This window comes from Gavialis gangeticus, unplaced genomic scaffold (assembly GCF_001723915.1).
Source record: "Gavialis gangeticus isolate Ggan-Ray unplaced genomic scaffold, GavGan_comp1, whole genome shotgun sequence".
NCBI lineage: Eukaryota > Metazoa > Chordata > Crocodylia > Gavialidae > Gavialis > Gavialis gangeticus.
Window position 1 is genome coordinate 51,998,908 of NW_017728996.1, and position 21,442 is coordinate 52,020,349.

A 21,442-nucleotide genomic window follows, 5' to 3' on the forward strand; every position below is an offset into this window, starting at 1 on the left:
TCAGGCTGCTTGCACTGGGGATCAAGGATTCGGACATTGTGGAGTACACTTGAGGGGTTAGTTTGAGGGCCTGCTGCCTTTGTCTGTGCCCTCTGTCATGCTGTAGGAAGCAGTGAGGCAGGTGGCACTTTGCCCAGGGATGAGTCAGTGCTGAGCTAATGGCCTTCCCAGTGCTAGAACATCGTGACACTTGAGGCCTCTGCCTTCTGGTAAAAGTTCACGTCTGACTCTTCAGAGTAATTAATAATCTCAATTTGTCCCCAGCCTCCCGGCTGTAGCTCCAGGACTTACCATCCCAAAGTCCTCCAGAGTCACAGTGGAAACGGTCATTTTTTTCATGTCCTGTTCCATATTGCTGAGTAGCGGTGCTGAGAAGCCAATGTTCCAGCCCAGAAGCAGCTGCATTTTAGTCCTGATAAAAAGCTGACTCTGCAAGACCCAGTAGAGCTGGTTTCTCACTGAAATGGGGGTGTCTCCTCTAAGCAGGCTCTTGTTATATTTAAATATCCTTTCTTTTAAAGTCAGGTTTCCCCCAAAGTACCCAGCATTGGCCAGACAGCTTGCACTGAAGCCAGTGATAAACTACCATGGACATCAATGGGAGCTGAGCTAGGTAAATCCTTGAGACTCCCACCCTATATGCCCTCCTGGGAAAGGCATTTGCAGGGCTCCTGGCCTTTTGCGTGTGCATGTGTGTGTGTGTATGTATGTATGTGTGCACAAAATTATGATGCGAGTAAGTATGCGTGTATCTTCTGGTTACAAAATGAGCTGTTCTCTTGCTGAGTCTGCAGCTCCTGTGCATCCTAATGGAGTGCTTAACCTAGTTTGGAGCTTTTGAAATGTGAATGCTGTTGAGCCAGCAGCCAGCAAGGCCACATGCTTTTGGTTTGAACTCTGAGCGTCCAAGCAAAGAAAGGATCCAGCCCCTTGAGCAGCCCCTGTGCATCAGAGCCAGCGTGGTGGGCTGGTGGCCATGCAGTTTCACCACTCTCTCTTTGTTTCTTTTCAGTACATCTTTGTGTCCCTGATCTCCCGAGACAGCGTGTATGACGTGCTGAAGAGAGTCTGCACCCACCTGCAGGTACAAACCCAATAGCTGACATATTAGAGGGAGAGCAAGACCCAATGAACAATTATGGTGCTGATGCTGGGGTGGATGTATTTTGGTGTCCCACGCACAGACCTTTTGTGATGCGTCTCCTTGTAGTTAGAGCCTTTTCCCCTGGAAAGCATCTGTTCTCAGGGCAAGAGAACAGGCCTTATGATGAGAGGCTGAGAGCCATGGGACTCTTCAGCCTGGAAAAGCGCAGGCTCAGGAATTACCTAGTGGCTGACTATAAGTATAAAAAGGGTATACATCAGGATCTGAGGAAATTCCTGTTCACCAGAGCACCCCAAGGGATGACAAGGTCAAATGGTCACAAACTCCTCCAAGACTGTTTTAGACTGGACATAAGGAAAACCTTCTTTACTGTCCAAGCCCCCAAGACCTGGAATAGATTCCCTCCAGACATGGTGTAAGCACCTACTCTGGGCTCTTTTAAGAAACATTTGGACGCCTATCTTGCTGTGATCCTTTGACCCCAGCTGACTTCCTGCCCCTGGGGCAGTGGACTGGACTCAGTCTTTTGAGGTCCCTTCCAGCCCTAATGTCTATGAAATCTTTCCATGTACTCTCTAATGATAACTGTCACAACCGTTGGTGCAGGGGGGACCCTGGAGAGTTGGGACATGGAGCTGTAATCTGAATTGTCAGGCTGTGTTTCATGGCTTCATTTATTGCCCAATCTACTTGCCCACTGAATCACGGACACACAGGGAGGATGATGCAAACTCCTCACCTCTGGAGGCAGAGAGCAGCTGGAATGGGCAGGTGAAACTAAAGCCTTTTCCTTCTGTGTCTGAGTAGTTTCAGCTTCAGTTGTGTGTTGTTGGTGGCCCCTGATTTAGTAACTGAACTGCTGGGTGGTGAAATCTGTGCTCCTAACAGAACAGGAGGGTTTGGATGCACTGATAATTCTGGGGCTTCCTTTGGGTGCTAGCCACGTGTCTCTTCTTAGACAATATGAGCATGGAGGCTGTCATAGCCCAACTCTTCCCATTGGCAAGCGGGCGGTATGTGATGGCATCAGCTACTTAGAGGATTCCCAAGGCAATCCAGAGGGGGTGACATGGTAGTGTGTGATATACCAGACCCCACCAGTCTCTCTCTGCCCAGAGCAGGAGGGATGGACCTGGTGATCTCACAAGGTCCCTTCCAGCCCTCAACTTCTGTGAATCCATTAAAGGCAAATGACAGAATGGCCAAACCTGGGTAAGCAAAAATCAGATGTGGCCAGAACAAACCCACAAGCCCTTTTTTTTTTTTTTTGCCTGGAAGTTGTACAGACCCCCTTCCCTCGGCACATGCCCTCATACGAGGCTGGTAATGTGCTATCTGAACACAACAGGGAGGTACAGAACAGTGCTGTAGACATGAACGTGGGTGTCTCTGGGATCCTCACTGTCCCATCAAAGTGCTGCATCCGTACTGGCTGCCATTGGGCCTGGTGTGGTATGGTTGGGGCTGTCAGCAGCCAGGACTTTCCCTGCACTTTGTGGGGCGCTGGGTAGAATCTTCTACTGGCTCAGCTACCCGCCGCAGTAATCCCAACTCGGGTAGCTCTGTTATAGGCAAGGCTGCTGCTTCAGTTCTCCCATTTGCAATAAAGCAGCAGAGGCCACTGGGGGCAAATCCACTGACTAGACCCTCTTTCACCATTAAGGGAAGCTGATAGCTGAGTGGTTCTTCCCCTTCACACAAGGCCAAAGCCTCCCTTGCCTTGTCTGTGTTGATTTAATGGGTGGCAGATACTTATACCTCCTTCTGGGAGAGCTCATGGAACATTTCCTTTCCAGCAGCTGCTGAAGTGGCTGTCAGGGAACAGGGAGTGGCTGAGGCCTGAGCACAAGACTGGGGTGTCCTGAGACAGTTGCAGTTGGGTAGTAATAGATGCTTTTGCTTTATTGCGGCAGACGTCTGTTAGCTCTATGGCAGGAGAGTACAGGCAGTCTGAGCTGCTCCTATTCTTCAGCTGCCCTGGGCAGATGCTCTGGGGATTTGAGGGCCCCTCAAGCACCTGGGGCACCTGCCTCCTTTTCCTGGTTACAGAAAGGCACCCTGGGGAACATGAGGGTACCTCTCTGTAAGTAAGGAAGTCAAGGGTCCCTGCTCAGCCAGACCCATTCCCTACAATCATAAGGGCAGGTCTGGCTGAGCAGGGAAAGTGGGGAGATCTCATGGTGCCTTGTCCCTCAAGAGCAGGGCAAGGGGCAACGTGTGTTGTGCCCATTGAAGCGGATCAGCTGTATCGTGACACATCACAGCACAACTGATCCGTTTCATTGACGATGTCTGTTTCTAGCCTTTGAACCAGATCCTGCTCTACTTAAGCCTGACACCTAAGCCTGATCCTGTCCTACCCTGCAAATCCACCAGTGCACTTACTATTGTAACACTGTCATCTCAGCTTCAAGCACAAAAAAACAGTGAGGAAGAGATGATCCACTCACCTTTTTGTATCAAGAGCCTTTCAGAGACTCCAGCTTGGGGGCAGAAAGGATCGTGCTTGGGCCTCTTAAGCACCAAATCGTTGGAGTACGATCTGGCTTTCTCTGTGCTTGAACCACGAGGCCAGGTCACCTTTCCCACATTTAACCCTGTCTGGCTTGGCAAGCTTGGGCAAGTTGCTTTGCTTCTCTGTAAACCAGGCATAATTCTGCTTTGCTTCCTCCCTGGGGGGTTGTAATAATTCATTAGTTAATGTTCATAAAGTGCTTTCAAGATGAAAGGCTCCAGATGCTTTGTACCAGGAAATATAGGCAGACAGAAAACGTGCTTCCTATCAGTGTGTGTGTGTGAGATACTGAAAGGTTATACATTAAATATAGTGACGCTGGAATGATGAGCAGGAATTAAGTACATATCCTAAATTGCATGACCCAAACGTTTCAGTGCTGTGTTTTAAAAAGCATTCACTGGACCTTCTCCCCTTTAAAACACATTTGCTTCTACTTTTTGGCTTTTAAAATATTTTTTACATTTGTCATATAGAGGCAGGGGTCCAAATCCTGCCCAGAGAATGTAATCGCTGCCCTGTTAGCTACAGTTCTCTTGCATTTCACTCCTTTGCTTCAAGTAACTGCTCATCATTTGGTTCATACCTAGACACAAATATGGTTCTTGACAAACGATGGGCCAGCGTGTGGAAAAAATTCACTCCCAAAGCATTTGGCTGTTAATGGATTCATATTATAAAACACATGTTGTAACGTTGGGAGCAATCCTGTTTTAACTGTCTTTGCCAGCAGAATTGGGCCAATTATGATTAATTCTTGTGTTGTGTTGTGCAGCAGACTGAGTTTTGACTTAGTTGCTTGCAGTAAGCTAGGTTAGCAGTTTCTAGGTCACTGATTAAACTAGGCTGAATCCAGTGAAGACTCTGTTTTAATGGAGTGTGTGTGCATTATTTATAACCTCACCAGAGTCCTATTAGTTTGCTGGTATTTGCTTGACTTAACTGTCTTCAGGGCTTTTAAACTTTTGGAGTGAAAATCCTGGTACAAACATGATCAGAAGAAATTACAGGCGAAAAAGTCTGAAGGAAAGAAATCTGCTAGTCCTTAAATTGGTGACACGTAAGACAATTTTGTTTGTCATGGAAACCAAGAACTTGATGAAACTCCATAACTTCCATGATGTGTTTCTTTGCACTGTCAGATGGCAGAGAGCACTGGGTCCTGGGAGATGTAGTGCTACCAGAGATTATGGTCTGTAGCAGGGCTGCCTAACTTGCAAACCACATGTGGTCCATAAGGGGTTAATTTGTGGCCTGCAGGCTCCCTTCTGGATGGTACTCCCCCCACCAGTCCAGCTGCTGCCACAGCTGGGAGTTTCTGTTTCCCTTCCTTTCTTCAGGTTTATCTTCTTGTCCCTGCCTCTGGGGTTGGGGCAGAGCAGCCTGCAGAGAGCGGAGGAAAGGAGGGCTTTTCCTGGTGCAGTGCAGGGAAGAAGATGCCCACACAGTGGGGCACCACCTCATACCCAGAACCGTCTTGTTTAGCAGTTTCCATGATTTCCCTCCCCAGCTTCTGCCATGAGACTCACTAAAGAAGTGGCCCCCCTAGCTTGATTCTGGATGGCTCTGTTCTGAGATCTGTGGGCAAAACAGAGGAAGCCAGCAGTACCTTTAATCCAGAAAGTGCCTTCATGAGGTGCAACGTTTTGCCTGGTGGTAAAATGTGGTGCTCTGCTGACTCATCCTTTCAGCCAAACTAGGGGGGACCTCAGTAATTTTAACCCTAGAGGCAGAACTGGTGGAAATGTTGTCAGTGCATCAAAGATGAAGCATTTTGTCAGCTCGTTCCTCGTTTGGAAGACCCTCGGAGTCAGGGCTCCAGTATTTCCTGGACTGCAGGGCATGCAGGGCCAACAGATCTTACAACTTCTGGACTCCGAGGCTGGCTGATTCCCTGGGATGCTGGAGTCGGGCAGTCTGAGGAGCCAGATGGCCTGGGAATCTGGAAGCTTTTGGGGGCCCCAGTTTGCAAGCAGTCAGCAGGGCTGAACGTCCCGCTGCCCAGCAACATGCTGCCTGGGACTGCCAGGGATCTGCAGGGAACACGTCTTATTCTGCAGTCATTGTGTTCCTTGCATCAGAAATGACATCTCGTGGGATTTCCAGTTCAGGAAAATTGTCACCATTTTGCTGTCATCTCAGTCAAGGACACACACATTTTCAAAAAGGCAAAAAAAATGACTGTGAATGAAAATTTGCCTTCCCAACTTGCTCAACCCAGATGGTTGGGGCACCTCTTTAAGTCAGAGGTGACTAGCTTGGACCAAGAGAAGTGATTTACCCAAAGCCTCATGAGGTCTTTGGGATATTGGGACTCAAATTTAGGAGCCTCCTAATCATATTTCTAATCTCAAACTTGTTGGTACCTGTGGTGTCTGAATGTGTTTTTGTTTCATTGTTTTTTTTTCTCAGCTCTGGAAATAGGAACAACCTTCATATTTTGATGTCTCCATGTTCAGCTGTTATCCTGCACAGGCTGACTCTATTTTAAAAACCCTTGATCAGATGTATATTAGCAACCCCTCTGTATATGCTACCAGTTTCTTTACAGGTATCCTAGTTGGAAGGCCTAGAAGGCAAAGTGCTGGTAACTGCATAGCAAGGAGGGACTGGAAGTGGGGCTGGGGGGGGGGGCAGGGGCAGGGGTCCTCTGCATCCATTCAGTGCCCAGAGTAGTAGCTTCCAGTCAGAGCCTGAGGTGGGTCAGTAATGTTTGTGCCTTGCTTTTCTCAGGTTTCCAGTAAGAAGAGTTTGAGTTTGAAAGAATTTACAGAGGAGCCTGACTCTGTATCTCTGGTAAGATCCATCTTTTAAAAAAAAATGAGTTAATAACCACAACACAGAAGCACCACTGGTAAAGCGATTCTGTAGCGAGTGTATAAGATTTAATGCTGTGGGCTGCAAAACATTTGGTTGAAATGTTAGTAGGTTTAATAAATTCCCTGCGCACCTTGAAGCTGCCAAAAGCAGCATTTGCATGCAGTGAATATGGGCCCCTCCAAATTCACGCTTCTCTTGCCAAGGTAAAGTTTAACGTGGGCTGTCTGGGGAGGTCACATAAAGCTGTGGCTCTTGTCCTTGGAGGATGTTCTACAGGATGTCTTTATGCAATTCACAACGTGGTGGCATCAAGTCCCTATCATGTGTTTATAGATAAGAACCACTGAATGACAGGTAGGCAGCTTCCTCTTGGCTCTGCCTAGCTATCTTGTTAACCAGTTAAGCTGCCAGAGTCATAAATGCCGATAGCATATTGGGAAAAAGGATTGAATCATCAACCATCCCAAGAGATTAAGCCTTTCTTATCTCTTTTCGCTTCCTGCCAAACTGATTCACCAATTCATTACTTAAAAAAAATCTTGCAGAGGAAACAACTCGGAGCAAACAACTCAGAAAATCACAGCACCACACAATGTATTTCACAGGGTGTTAGTCACTTTTAGCAAAGGTAACAGCGCGGGCTATGGACTGAAATATTAGTGAAAGCTCTGTCATGGGACCTGTAAAAGCACTGTAAGAACATTCCAATGGGTACCAATGGCATGGCAAACACCGTGTATAGGAAGCGTGCATGAAAGGCCCTTTACTGAGATCTGAATAAAGACCCTCCTTATTAAGACCCTTTGCCGCTGAAAAGAACAATACCTGGTTTTGAATACATTTGTTCCCCAATAAGGAAAGTCAGAGAATAAGAGCTCCCATGTCTGAAGTGTCTAATAGATGTGATCCCAGTCCCAGAAGACTTGCATTCAGTTTTACCTGCAGTAGTGTGAGTGAGTTTGAAGGGAGATGCCAGGGCTGAGAAGGCAGAGAGCTTTGTTACCACAGGCCCTCGGATGCTCAGTTGAAGGCAAGAGCATTTCCTGTTGCTTTTTAGCTGTTGTTCTTAAACAAAACCAGACATGTGGGCACACACAAATGATTGAGAACTTCAGTAAAGAATTGGTTGCAGAAGAAAGGAGGCTTCAGCCAGCATTAAACTGAGGCAAGAATGTCCCTTAGATCATGGAGGGAAGGTGTTGCTAACCATCTCTTGCAGTGACCTGTGTGATTATGAAGCTGGGGACCTTCTTTATTGAAATCCATATGGTGGCATGGGCCCCAGGGAAAGCTGCTCCTCTGTTGTGTGACGATAGCTGAGTTTTGCCTGTCTCACAATCAACCTTGTGTTTCTGCAGCTGCTGCCACTCCAAGCTCTTCTCTAGGAAACAAAGCTCTTGCCAAATGGAAATTGCGCTCTTTGGGCCAGGGTGGGACAGCTGGTGTGTGACATGGAGCAGACAGGTGCAATTTTAACTGGCTGCTAAAAGGAAAACAGCCCATCAGCTGACATGACCAGCCTGGTCATAGCATCTTCCAAAGCCCTTCAGTCTCAGTAGCACGAGGGAGGGTAGGTGTTTGTATAGGTACCAGCTGAATGCTCATGCACCTGTCATTGAAACCTTAACAGGACCCTGTTGTCTTGACAGTCCCATAATTGTGCCTTCTCTCTCGTTTCCCTCCTGCTCCTTCTTTCATCATAGTTCTTTTTCCCTTCCCAAAAAGAGGGCTTGGTGACCTGAACACAACCCAGAGTCTTGGTTGTACTGTATTGTGGGCCTGTGCTGGCTCAACTTTGTTCTTCTCCCTCACTGAAGATCAGTCAACTCTTAGATACAGTTGTTGCTCCTCCCTTGGTAGAATCCATCTAAGGCTACATACTGGCGCAAGACAGGCTGTTGGCTTTGAAGGCTGCTCGGGGGCAGGTACTTGTGTATTTTCATCCTGTGCCCACTCAGGGGACAAAGGGAACCAAGGCTGTGTCAGCCCAGCTCTGATGCTGTAGAGTGGCTCTTGCAGTGACTGGAAACGTGCTCTTAAAGCTGGCCTGGCAGCTCCTCTGCTTGATGCTTAGTTGAGTCATCACTGTCCAGTTTCTCCTCAGCAGACCCGTGCCTGCCCCTCCCCACATCCTTTCCTGTCCAGGGCTGGCCCTGTGGTTTCCGATTAGGCCGAACGAGCCTTATCAGTGCTCACCATTCCACCTGCGGTGCTTGGATTGATTTTGCAACTGTGTTGATATTGCAGCTCTTTATCACGCTCATTATTTTCCATTCTGCCATGTTCATTTCCCAAGAAACTGATGATTACTTGTTGGCCCAGGGCCTAATGTGCCATAAAACTCTTACCCTTATTTTTTTGTTTGCACTTTCTTGTTTACCACTGAAATGCTGCACTCCCGAGCAAGGTTTGCAAAATGCTGGGATTCCCATGGCACAAATCCCTTGTTTTCAAGCCAGAGGGTTTTAAAGAGCATAGCACGTCCACTCAAGGTTTTGTTATGGGTAGGCAGGGGGTTTGAAGGAGCCAGCAGCTTCTTGCCAGCAGCTGTGTGCTAGCCTAGTGTCTGTCTCTGCCTGTCTTGCAAACAGCTCTGGCTGTGGGTTCAGGCCTTCTGGTTCCAGTGACCCTCAAGAACCCATCCTGGTAGCTTCCCTTCTCCACCACATGTTTTCTGGGAGCATCTCAGGTGTGAGGTGTTTGGTGAGAGAGAGACACCCTGGTTTGGTGTCAGACCCCTTGAAGTGGACTTTTTTCCCCTGTCCGAGCAGGAAAATCTCTCCTTCCTGATGGCCTGGCAGGTATAAGAAGAATGGTGGAGGCACCACTTCACACCTCCTTGGGAGAAACAAACCAGGGAGGAGAAGGGGTGGAAGGATGTGAAAGGGTGAGGGAGGAACTCTTCCCTAACCCCTCATGCAGTGCAGAGGCCTGGTTGGCATGCGGAGGGAGGCCTGTCTGTGCCTTTCTACCAGTTACAGTGGAGGGGGGTGAAGAGGTGACACTATGGAAAACACTGTTCCACGGGCTCCCCTCCTTGCCGTTACTGCTTCTGTCCACACACATGCCCTTAAGGAGTAGGTGGCAAATCTCTTCTTGTAATAATAGTTGGCTTTGGATCCTGGAAGCATAACTGAGCATGTTGGTGTCCTGGGCAGGTGGTGGGGGCAGTTCTGAGCAAGCCTTATATTACATGGGGAATCCAGCTGCTGCTGGGTCACAGGGTCACCGGACCCTGGTGGCAGAGGCTCAAGGCTGTTGCTGCCGGGGCAAACTGGGGTGGCAGCTGCTGCAGCGCAGGTGCCATATGCAGTGGCTTCAGTCTGGCACCCCTTTGCATTTGCGCCCAGAGAAGATGTTCCACCCTATTTGCCCACCCCTGTGTATGCTACGGGTGGAGCCTCTTGGTGGCCGTGCTCCGAGCAGCCATCTCTCCTTTGAAGGCAGAAGGCTTGCAAGAGGAATGTGTAAAGTCCTAGCCTGAGTGACGGCCCTCTGCTGTCCTGTGTCAGCACAGTGGGGCTCCGCTCCTGCTTCCACTCCGCATGCAAGAAAGGCCAAGCCCTCGAGGCATCTCAAATTGAGAGCGTGCGGGAGCAGAGGCCACCCTAGCACCAGAGGGGGATTCTTTCCAGCTGTGTGAGCCCTATGACGAGATGGGTGCCTGCAGCTGCATCCCTTAGTACCCCCTCAAGGCAGCCCACAGAATGGGGCCCTGGATGTGGGGGAGGAGGCTGGGCCTGGCCTGTGCTGCCTGGACACCTAAGAGTCCACAAAGAAACTTCTTGCTGTGAATAAAGTGGCTTCTGTCCAGGCATGATGCAGAGCAGTTGGCAACTACCTTGGGCCCGAACAGAATGGGGATTTTAACGCTTGCTGTGTATACAAGGCTATTGCACTCTGTGCCCTTCCCTTTCCCTCCTGCAGTCATCTCAGAGGAGGGGGTGAGTGGCATCCTGTCCCCAGGCATGGGTGGGCTCTGCTGTCCCCAGCTGCACCATGTTCCTGGGCACCCAGATGGCAGAGCTGGGGCCCAGATGGGCCTTGCGTCCATGGCAGCCTGCCTTCCCATCTTTTCCACCCAACTCCAGCAGCTTCCTCTTCAAGGCCTTGTTTTCTCAGTGTCCATCTGCCTCTTCAGCCCAGAGCCACTGTGGGCTTTGTGCCAGCAGGCCCTGCTTCCCGCTTGCTCTCTGGTGCAGGAGGAGTACACTGAAGTGTGCGGCTTCCTGCTGGGCTGAGATGGCTGCTGTCACTGAGAGGGCCCAGCAGAGCTGGGGCTGGCAGGATGGGACTTGCTGAAGGCAGGACCCCCCCGCCGAGCTTCTCCTTGCTTAGCTGGATCCAGCCCCCATCAGAGCCTGACTACCCCCACCCTGAACATCAGCCAGCACTGTTTCACAGGGAGGGGGCCATTCCCAGAGACTGAAATGAGATTTTCCTTTCCCGCCTTGGCTATAAATTAGCTTCCAAAGTCCTGTCATTGTTGCTTTAGACTAGAGCACTTCTTCTCAGCCTTTTTTGTACCAGGACCCGTTTGTAAACATTGATGGCCAGTCCTGACCCAGTGCCCCTGATTCCTGACCCACTGCCTCCTGGCCCCAGCCCTCCAGTGTGTGGGGCAGGGGGGCCCCAAGCAGCCCCTCGCAGGCTGGAGCTCTGCCAGCCTGAAAAGGGAAAAGTCACGGTTTCCCACATGTTTCTCCCTTAAAAGAGAATCCATTCTTAAAGTTTGTTCACGACCCTCTCATATATTCTTGTGACCCGCTTTTGGGTCATGACCCACGAGTTGAGAAACACTTCTCTAAGTTGTTCAATCCAGGCTTCCCTCTGTGGGAGCCCTAAGCCCAGCTCTCCCAGGAAAGATGGGGCAGAGAGGATATATTCATATTCAGGGAGGGGTGTGATGGGAGACAGAGCCAGCTCCACCCAGCTGTGTCACATGCTAGGCCCTTTAATTGATGCACATTGCCACATCAGGGATAGTCATGTTTGTAAGTCAGGTAGTCGGTGAGTTCAGGTCTCAGATGCAGAGAGAATCTCATTGTGCACTTGGGAATTTCTAAACATTGCATTTCCAAGCCAAGGCTGAGGGCGGATTGCTCGGTTTGTTTGCGGAGCTTTTCAAGCTGCTCAGAGATCTCTGCATTTGGTAGGCCTTAGCAAAGCAATGGGGCGCTATATGCTGGGAACCCTGCAACAGCAGATGAGTGCGTTGCTCAGGAGGGCTGGGTGCAGTGTTGCTATTCACCTTTTTCAGCGTGAGTGGCTTGTAAGGTTTAAGATGGTCCGAGGGGCAGGATCCGAGTGTGGCAGTAAAGAGGAGGGTGAGAGGAGACCAATACAATATTAAAATGTGTGTGTGTGTGTGTGTGTGTGTGTGTCTTTATGCAATTCACAATGTGGTGGCATCACACACACACACACACACACACACACACACAGTTATGGGCTCCTTTCTGGGCTTAGTCTTCCCAGCTGTATGGGAGGTCTCTGTGTGCACAGAAATGTGGCTGGAGCATCTAGAGGTGAAGAGGTTTTGAAATTCAAGGTCTGATTCTGATCGCTTCTGCAACCCCTGTGACTTCCATGCAGTCTCTCATGATTTCCAGAGGGGGAGGCAAGTGACATGAGGCTTCCCAGTTACATTTCCACTTCTGGACTGAAGGTAGCAGTATTTTGAATCTGTCTATTAAGAGAACTTGGAAGTGTTGTGATGGTATCATCTCCAAGGCCCCATTTGTGGTACAACGTAACTGAGGTGTGGTGGCTGGCTCCGTAGACGGGACCATCTAGACATCTGTGCGTCTCGCGAGACAATATTGTGCTGAGTGAGGCATCAGCGTGCTGAACATCTGTGAGTGTGACTGCAGAGCCCAGTTCTTGAATGACGGCCCCTTCCACACTTATCCCAGCTGAAGTTCATATCAAACAATCAGGTCCTGAATATGGTGCTGTGCTTTTCCTGAGGTTTCGTCTTTCCTCTGCATCTTGGGTTCTTCTTTCCTCAAAAGCCTTCATCCCATGCGTAATAGATTGTTTCCAAACACTTCAGTCCAGTCCTTAACAATCTTCTCCCAGTCATTTTGCTCAATATTAATTGACTTCATATCTCTCTTGCAAGCATCTTTGAACTGGAGATAAGGACTCTCACGTGGTCTTTTTCTTGTAAAGCGTTCTCCATACAAGAGATCCTTAGGAACATAGCTGTAGAGTTAATGCGGCAGAGTCGAGCAGAGAGCTTGGAGGGCAGCAATGCAGCCGTTTTGCAAAGAAGCACCCTACACTGAAGTCCACATGCTGATCCTATGCAGTATTTGTAGTCCTTGTTCTTACATACCCGCCCTGGCACCTTGGTCTATGAACCCTCTAAAGAGGCCTCTACGCTCTCGGCAAGCAGTCAGGGTATCTGCCAATAGAAGGTTCAAATGAGCATGTTTACTGCTTTGAACTGACGCACCACTGCCTTGAAGAGGGTGGTAGGTGCCAATTTGATTGCTAGAGTATCTTCTGTGCAGCGTTGGCATGGCATATGAAAGGGGCAAGCTGTTTGAAAACCAGCAACAAACTTCTTGGTATGGATTCTCACTGCGTTTGCCTGGGAGCAAGATCAGACTATGCTCCAGAAACAAGCTGTGTGATCTATATCTTTTTTTTTTTTTTTTCCTGTCAAAATATTTATAAAATAGCTGCCTATGCCTGGATCTGGCAGCTCAATTTGCAGTAACGTGTGAAGTGATAGCCATACCATGAACTGTGTGTGCTGCTAGATTTGAATTCCCTCTTTGTGTTATGCTTGAGGTAGATTTTATATTGAGGAAGATAATTAACCATTGAAACAACTTTACCAAGGGATGTGTTGACTTCAAGTCAAGGCTGGGCACACTCCTAAAAAAGCAGGACAGTAGCTTGTAATTTAGCTCGTGTAATCACTTTATGCATGCTGTCCGGGACCTGGTTACTTTGTGAGTTACTGTGATACATAGGTAGGGTGAGCTACTGGAATGCTTGCTCCGTGTAACTTTTTGATACTAGTGCAGTGGTTCTCAACCTCGTTAGACTCTAGGCACTATCAATTAGACTCAAAGCCCCTCAGAAAATACCAGCTCTCAGTTTTCATACATTTTTTGACTACAGAAAAATAATAAAGCCATTCTTCTTTGGCAAAAAAAACTCAGAAAGCCCACAATGGATCAAAATGTTTTTAGGACTATGGATTCGTATTTGACATTTCTGGATTTATCTTGTGAGAAATACTTGCACACCTAACAGTGCTAACACTGTGTGGCACCCTTTGGCACCCACCCTTGAAAGGATCTTGGCACCTGAGTTGAGAATTATTTTACTACTGTGATAGCAGGGTTGCTAAGAAAACAGTGGGAAGGTATTATGGTATCATATGCTTCCAGTAAACGTGACAGCAGTCATTACAAAACTATGCCTGCAAAGATTACACCACCTTGGCTCCTTCCCAAAGTTTTATATAGCAGTTTTACCAAGGCTGGGAGCAGGCAAATCAAAAGAGCCTTCAAATGGTTAAAAAGTAATTCTTAGGAGAGGGCATGGCATTTGGTAGACTGTTCTCAGGGAGCAGGTGCAGGTACACCTGCAGAGGGAATGTGAAGTAGTTTGGCCTTTCTAAGTTTCCAGGGGGTGAGAAGACTTAGGCAAGACAGGCAAGCCTCTAGACTGCTTTACTACCTTGTTATCTCTTGTTGCCTTCCCAGCATTATTGTTGAACAATACTTTGTCTGTTTACTGAACAAACCATGGGTCACAGCACCCAAAGGGACGTCATGCAGTTGTGAAATCCTGTAAGCCTTCCTGAGCAATCGCAGTCAGGACACAGGGGCCTGTAGTCAGACACTTGTTCTGAGTGGAGAATCACGGCATCCCACCCAGACGTGTAAAGGCTTGAGGCTTTGTATCTCTGCAGGGGGCACTCTGGAGGGGTCAGAGGATACTAGCCCTGCAATCATGATGTAGGGTGTGAGGCCAGTGCTATGCAGGAGGTCAGACTGGATGATTATAATGGTCTTTTCTGAACTTAAAGTCGATGAGGTGAAATAAACAGTGATCAGTAACTCAAAGCAGTTCTGAGGGGATATATGCCTTTGGTATTTTGATCTGAAAAGTTTCATCCGGTATTTCCTTCATGGGCATAAACTTAGAGGACCTCTTTGCTCCTGATAGGGTTCCATCTTGGCCCTCACCAAGATGCCCTGTTGCTTGCAGGAGTTGACTTTATGTTGGGTGTGAATCCAACTCTAGCATTTGATTTTAAAAAACAAACAAACTGTATCCTACTCTTAGGCTCACCAGATTGCTGTATCAGGCAGTGAGAAGACATGCCTATCAGGGCCAACCCAGACCTGGGTAGCTTCACAGCTCTCCAGGGCAGCCAGGCACCCCCGCAGCTCCATGCCTCATGGGTCGGGAGTCCTGGGTTGAAGTCCTCTCCTACAGACCTTTCAAGAGGACTCTGCAGTATAGACTAGGGGCTCTTTTCTGGGGCCTACCAACAGCAGGGGATGGTTGAGTTTGCTGCTAACAGTCAGTGCCTTCCACAGGAGGTGATTGTCCCAGAAGTGAAGTGGAGGAAGGTTTCCCCAGCGTCTCTCTCCCTGTCTCTCCCAAATGCAGACTACCAGTGCATCCACCGGACCTCCATCAGTAGCGTCAGCACCAAGGAGAGCTCTTTTAACTCTGAGGAGCCCCTTGTGTCAGGTGAGGGGCCTCGTGGGGATGGAGGGCTTGGACCTAATAACCCGTTCTCCTTAGCCTGCCTGTGGCTTTGGCCCACCCATGCTGAGACATTGGTTAGGAAATCCTTGGAAGGGGCCTAGAGACCTTTGTTTTCCGGTGTGGGGAATGTGGAGGGATGCTTCTCTCTGAGGGGTGCATGGCTTTGTGCCTTTAACTTCCATGGAGCCCCTTCCAGAGGACAAGGCTCCTTACTGCTTGTACTTGGCCATAAGGGATTTAAATGCACGTATTGCTCTGTAAAGAGATTGCGGATCATGCTGGGAATCCCTTGAATAATATAGTGGCTATCAGATACATCCCCAGTATTAAAGCACAGAAACCACTGGGAGGTTGGGGAGCTGGGCTTCCCTGTGCAACAGTGTCTCTGAATGATCACTATGGCAAGATCAGCTCTCTCCAATCAGAACTGGGTCATGTGTTGTTCTAGCCTCAGTGAGGGACCGTGTGTTTCAGAACTAAATAGGATCATTCAGCTTAGACTCTTGATCCATTTCATTTGGTGCCTCTTGGCGCTTTTTTTTCCCCAGAAAGTGCAATAAACACAGAAGAGGAACTGGAGGCAGAACCAAACTGTGTGGCAGAGCTAAGGCCATCTGATTATCAACTCCTGAAAATCTTCATTGTGCTGTAAGTATGGAGTCAGAGAGGTAGACACCCACATGGGCGAGCAGAGTGGATAGTCAAGTACACGGGGAGTTGGCTGCAAAGCCTTTCCCTTAGAGTTCACTAGTCCAGATCTCATCCAAGTCAACAGTGGCTGAAAGTCATTACTGCCTGTGTGGGCTATGGGAGTTGAAGAGATCACCATTCAGGTCCTGAACAAATAGTCATGGCCAACTGGCACCATCAGTGGAGAAGGCAGGATAGTTTGGATGTGGGACTGAACTACCTTCTTAGTAACTGAGGTCTAGAGCCAGTGGTAGATGAGAAAGGGGACCAAAGGGAGCTGATTGATCCTTGTTGCTTCTTGCTGCACTTCAAAAAAAGGTAGCAAAGATTACACTCCACATTGCGCAGGACCCAGTTCCCTGTTGGATCCATCTCTTCTCCAGTCCCAGGTGCCACATCAGCTGGGCAGCACCCATGCCCAACACAGCTGCAGCCTGTGGAGCTGAAGCATTAGGCCAGAGTCCGTGTGGGACAGGATGGGGTTATTGTAGTGTTAGCCAAGTCCATTGCTCCACTGATGGCAGTGAAAAGGGGAGGGAAAAGGAGGAGGAAATACATGGCTGAGGGAAATGAGCAGAAGGTTGGAATCAATGTTGTGGCTGTAGACCAGGGGCTGGGGATGGAGACCTTCTGCTCCTGGCACCCATGTTAACACTTCCCATTTCCCATGCTGGGTTAGCATTTCCCATTTCCGGATCTAATCCTCTGAGCCACTCTGTAATCAGCGTGACCTGAAACAGATATGAGATGGGCTGGTAAGGCTGGTGCATTTTTTTAACATGGTTTTGATCCCCAGAAGATGAAAGACAACCAAAAAAAATGCTCTTGTATACATGGTCTGCTCAGTTTGCTGGAGCCAAGCACTGCCCCAGCACAGCTAGCAAGTGGGGTGGCAGGAGAGGGGAGAAGGTTTTGCTCAGCAATGCGGTGCTCCAGGTTGCTAAGGGATCTGTGTCTTATTAGCTAGTCCTGGGTACCAGGGCTCCAAACCTGGATCTTAGCACTCCTGCGCACTCAGCTGGCAGATGCCCTCAGGAGGGCACTGGAACATTAGCCATTTGTGCGGGATTGCTTAACACTGTTGTCCTATTGGCCCTGTCTTTCCCAGCCTCTTGTTGCAGAGGTGAGATGCTGTGGGTGTCTGATGCTTGCACTGCTCCTGCATGTTCTGTAGATATGGAGAACTGCAGTTCTCTGGCCTGCCCAATTTAGCCTATTTGCACCTTCAGTGAGAGAATAGTTTTAGGCTGTGTTGTGATGCACCATGTAACATACTGATATACGGGGCAGATTTACATTCCCATGAAGCCCCTTTAAAATCACTCTACTTCGCTCTAGCAGGGTCAAATGGATGCAACTGTGATTACTTTGAAGTCTCTCTTTGCTGCTGGCATGGTACAGATGGGTGTTAGGGTAAAAGCAGCTTGGGCCACCTTATCTTTAGAGAGATGCATATGTGAGCAGAGCCTTTGACCAGCTCTTCTCAGGTGTTGCTACTGCATGCTTAGGCCCATAATGCTGTGACCGCTAGTCCCAGCCCACATGAGTTTAGTCCTCTGGCTCCTGAGAACCTGCTGCATCTGGGATCCATTGTGACCCCAGGAGAATGGGGCTGTGTGTTGCCAGCTGTTGCAAGGAGCAGCTTTTGGAGAGAAAATTAAGTAAAGCAGCACCCATGCTCTAGTTTTATCGTTACCAAGAGGTCTTGTATCATCCCTGGCAGGACAAACATAGCCCTAGCTGTAGGAGAGGCTTTAGTCTCTAAGGTGTGCAGCACTAACAGTCTGCCTCCACCCACAGGATCTGCCTCCTGGTCGTGTCCTCTTCATACCTGGCATTCCGCATCTTCCGTCTGGAGCAGCAGCTCTGCTCTCTGAATCGGGACTACCTCTCACGCGGCCACAGGAGGTAGGGGCTCTTGGGTCCCAAGGGAGCCAATCAGTAGTGGATTTGGGACAGCAAGAAGTGGGGCATGGATGTGGCAGAGAGCTCACAGCGCAGGCATCCAGCAGCTGACGCCATGGATCTTGGCAGCAAACCAGTGGTGAAGGGAGTGGAACTTCACCCCCTCCCCCAACAGGAGATGTTACCCCTGGGATGGGTGCTCTTCCTAGTCATGGCAGGATGCAGGCTTTTCACCCAAATCCAGCATACCTGGTACAGCCTTGCTAGAGATGAAATTCTGGAGGTGGAGGGCTAGGTTGTATTCCACTGACCAGGCATCTGAGCGTGATCATGCTCCATGCTGTTAGAGGACCCTGAAAACAACAGAGACTCAAGAATGGGCCAGTCCTTATCTGCCCGGATGCTTTTTTGTGATTTAGCCTTAGACATACCAGAGTAGATGTATTAATGGTTGTTCGGGACCTCGAGGGGGGTGGAATAGGTTTGCATTTAGACACCGGGTCAGAGGAACAGGAGCTGGCCCTGTGTTTTGGAGAGCAGTGAGTCTTGCACTGGCAAAGTATGCTGGATAGGTAAGAACTAAATGAGTAAAGCTTTGCCACTAATGCCTGTGATGAAATAGCATTGCTCTGAATGCCCTAGTTTTGCCTGGCATCTACCAGTATTCACCATGCTGCCAGATCATGTGCTGTGAGCTCTCCACCAGCACTGTCTGGGGGAGAATGTTTTAGTGCAGTGACGCACAGCAGTGTGTGTGGACCCAGTCACTACTGCTTTATGATTCAATTTTCTTGCCTTTAACTCTAATGGGAGTAAGATCAGGCCTGTAGATTTCACATTGCTCTGATGCAGTGTCATGGAAGCCCAGAGCCACAGGACCTGTCCACACTGCATGATGAGTTAGCCTGTATAGGGCTCTGTGCTTCTATGGCTAGACAACTGCCAGCACCAGAGCTACGTTAGGTTTTACACTACACTGTACAGGGAAGGTTAGACGTGTGCAATGGCTGAGCTTGATGGAGCACTGGACGGGAAGTTGTGAAAACAGGGGATTGAGAGTCATCCAGTCAAGCCCCTGCATGAATCCAGCATGAGGTGTTTCCAAGGTACCCCAGACAAGTGCTTCTCCAGCCTACTGCTACAGTGTGTAGGGAATAGTCTGTCCTCATGGGATCTTCCCTCACTAACCTCTCCAGCAAGAGAGTCCCAGGAATGAATTCCTTGGGCTGCAGAAGGTAAGGGTGGGGTCCTAATGTGGGATGGATTTCCTATAAATGCCTTGGTCTCTCTTTCCAGGTGACTGTCACCCCAGAGCTGTAGCTCAGGATGGACATTAGCAGGAAAATAGCACTTTGTGTACAGATCTCCAACACAGTCTGTTGGTGAACATTGCTGCAATATTTAGAACACCCGAATTAAGTCCTCAATTCTTTTTTACTCTGTGTTGCATCCGACCTGAAACATCGCTGTTTACAATGGAAGACCCCAGTATCCTTCCTTTACTGGAATGCTGTGGGATCATGCCACACCTGCAGTGCAAGGTGCCATCTGTGGAGTCCAGCCAGCCTCCACTCACAGTATTCAGACCAACTCCAAGATGCTCCCAAGCATTCATGTTTCTGGGGGGTCTCAGGTGCAGCTCTGCTTGACTGAGGCTAAAGCAGTGTCTCTCAAATGCATTCTGAGCAAGTCCAAACTACAAGTCACTTGATGGCTCAGGGTCCTGGTCACCTCCGCAATAGGAATCAGGACCATGTACTTTTGTTTCTCCTACCAGCACAGACTCCTGTTTTGGGGTGGGAGGGATGGGACAGACTGCTGCTATCCTGCCGGCAGTGCCAGCAGAACACACATGTGAAGAGGGACCCTATGAGAGCCACTCGTTCTTCCAGGGGCCTTGGTTCTGGCCCAGATGCATTATACCAGAAGCTGCATCACCGTTTTGCACCGCCATGTCGGGAGACACCAGCACCTTTGGGCTAACATCACCTCCAGTTTCAGCAGCCAGTGGTTCAGCAGGCTCCTGTGAGCAACCTGACTTGCACAATGCTGTTGGACCCCACTCATAGGACCCAGTGCTCAAATTGCCACCTCCTTTTATGTTCAACTTTTTCTTTTCTTTGGAAGGATATTTGAGAAGCTCCCATAATGGAAGCTGACAGGGACATGGAAGCTGGGTGTGTTCTGTTCTTCCCAATACCTGCTTCCATATGAAGCAGTTGTCATCAGGACCCATCCCTTTTGCACCATGGGGTTGCTGTATTTCCTTCCTGTGCTGGACCAGCCTTGTGTGGTCCCATGCAACACAAGGTAACCTCTCTGTGACTAGAAGCCGGTGTTACCGTCTGAGCATTAACTCCATTACTCCCGTTATCAGATGTCCAATGTAGAGAATGACAATCAAACAAGATGCCAGGCAGGGTTTACAGCACTCTTGGGCTGTTACCAACTGAAGTGAGGCTTGCCCAGGTGGCAGATGATTAACCAGGGAAATTCTGGTGCAGTTTGTCTTACGGCACCAGTGTGCGTAGCCCAGAGACTGTTTGTGCATTCCACTTCTCCTCCTTAACATATTACAGTCCGTACACCTAGGGGCCCCGGGCAGAAGAAGGATGAAAAGGAGGGCAGGCAGAGCATAGAGCTAGCCCCTTCTCCTGCCCAGCCTCTGCAAAGGAAGTACTATATATAGCACAACAGTGCTCTCTGCAGAACTGAGGCTGCAGGGCTTGACGGTGCAAAACTGGCATGAAGGAGCATGAGTCAGACCTCAGAGTAACAGTCCTCTCCTAAGGTGGTGCCAAACAGACTCTTTGCTCTACACACTGCTCTCAAGCACTTGGTGTTTCTAGCCACTGGAGGAGGCTGTAAGAGGGGCTACAAAAGGTGTGGCCCAGGTCAGGCCTCTGTGTGTTGGTCGGTGTTAAAATGTACCTTTGCCATGGCCAGGCTCCAGCCCGCAGCTCAGAGGCAGCAGGAGGAATAACCACAGCAGCATTTCCTTGTAATCTGCTTGTTGTCAGCATCTAAATGAAATCTTAAGCCCTTTGTGGCCTGTCACTGCTCACCTGGGGAGCAGCAAGAGCTTGAAAGACAAGGCCTGGAGCAGAAGGCCCACTGAACGCATGGGACAATGGAGCTGATGGTGAATTGAAAGCTCCTTCCCATCTCACCTCCCTCTCTCTTTCATGGGGGCTGCCCTCAACATGTGAGGCACAGTAAAATGCTAGAGGCCAAGGTCTTGAATATTCATTAGCTTGGCTGGGCTTATGCATATTAATGTACCTGCCTCTTTAGCATTCTGGTGGCACCCTTTTTACAGCTGCTGCAGCCATGCTCATTCAGGGGTTTAATCCAAAGCCCCTCAAAGCTAATGGAAAGACTCCAGCATTCCCATTGACTCCAGCATGCAAACAGCCTTTACACTGATGTTTCAGGGGTAAGGAAGCCAGCTCTGTTCACAGCTTGTGTGAAGCATTCAGGGGACAAAGGTATGAGCTCAGGGGCAGTTTCCCTTACAGCTGCGCTGTGTAAATCTGTAGTGCCAGGGCCCCCAGAGCTCAGATGAGCTGAGATGAGAAAGCCTGCTGTGAAGCATCCCTGGGCCAGCTGGCTGACTGTTATTCACCAATAACTTCTTCTCAGGTGTGTCCATCTTGTCTTTG

The 21,442-nt window shown here is 49.1% G+C and overlaps 1 protein-coding gene across 5 annotated transcripts in view; it reads left to right on the top strand.

Moving 5' to 3' along the window:
- GRAMD2 (GRAM domain containing 2) overlaps positions 1-20,543 on the top strand; it is a 60,219-nt gene extending 39,676 nt beyond the window's left edge. For 3 of the 5 annotated variants that reach the window (XM_019504510.1, XM_019504511.1, XM_019504508.1), the window contains 6 exons: positions 1,013-1,084; positions 6,354-6,416; positions 15,011-15,167; positions 15,734-15,833; positions 17,676-17,783; positions 19,077-19,121. In XM_019504510.1, the coding sequence (XP_019360055.1) occupies positions 1,013-1,084; positions 6,354-6,416; positions 15,011-15,167; positions 15,734-15,833; positions 17,676-17,783; positions 19,077-19,080 (504 nt within the window). In that variant the 3' untranslated portion in view covers positions 19,081-19,121. Of the gene's footprint in view, positions 1-1,012; positions 1,085-6,353; positions 6,417-15,010; positions 15,168-15,733; positions 15,834-17,675; positions 17,788-19,076 lie in introns of those variants that run through there. The other 2 variants (XM_019504512.1, XM_019504509.1) reach the window with 2 other exon arrangements.
- The last annotated feature ends 899 nt before the right edge of the window (positions 20,544-21,442 follow it).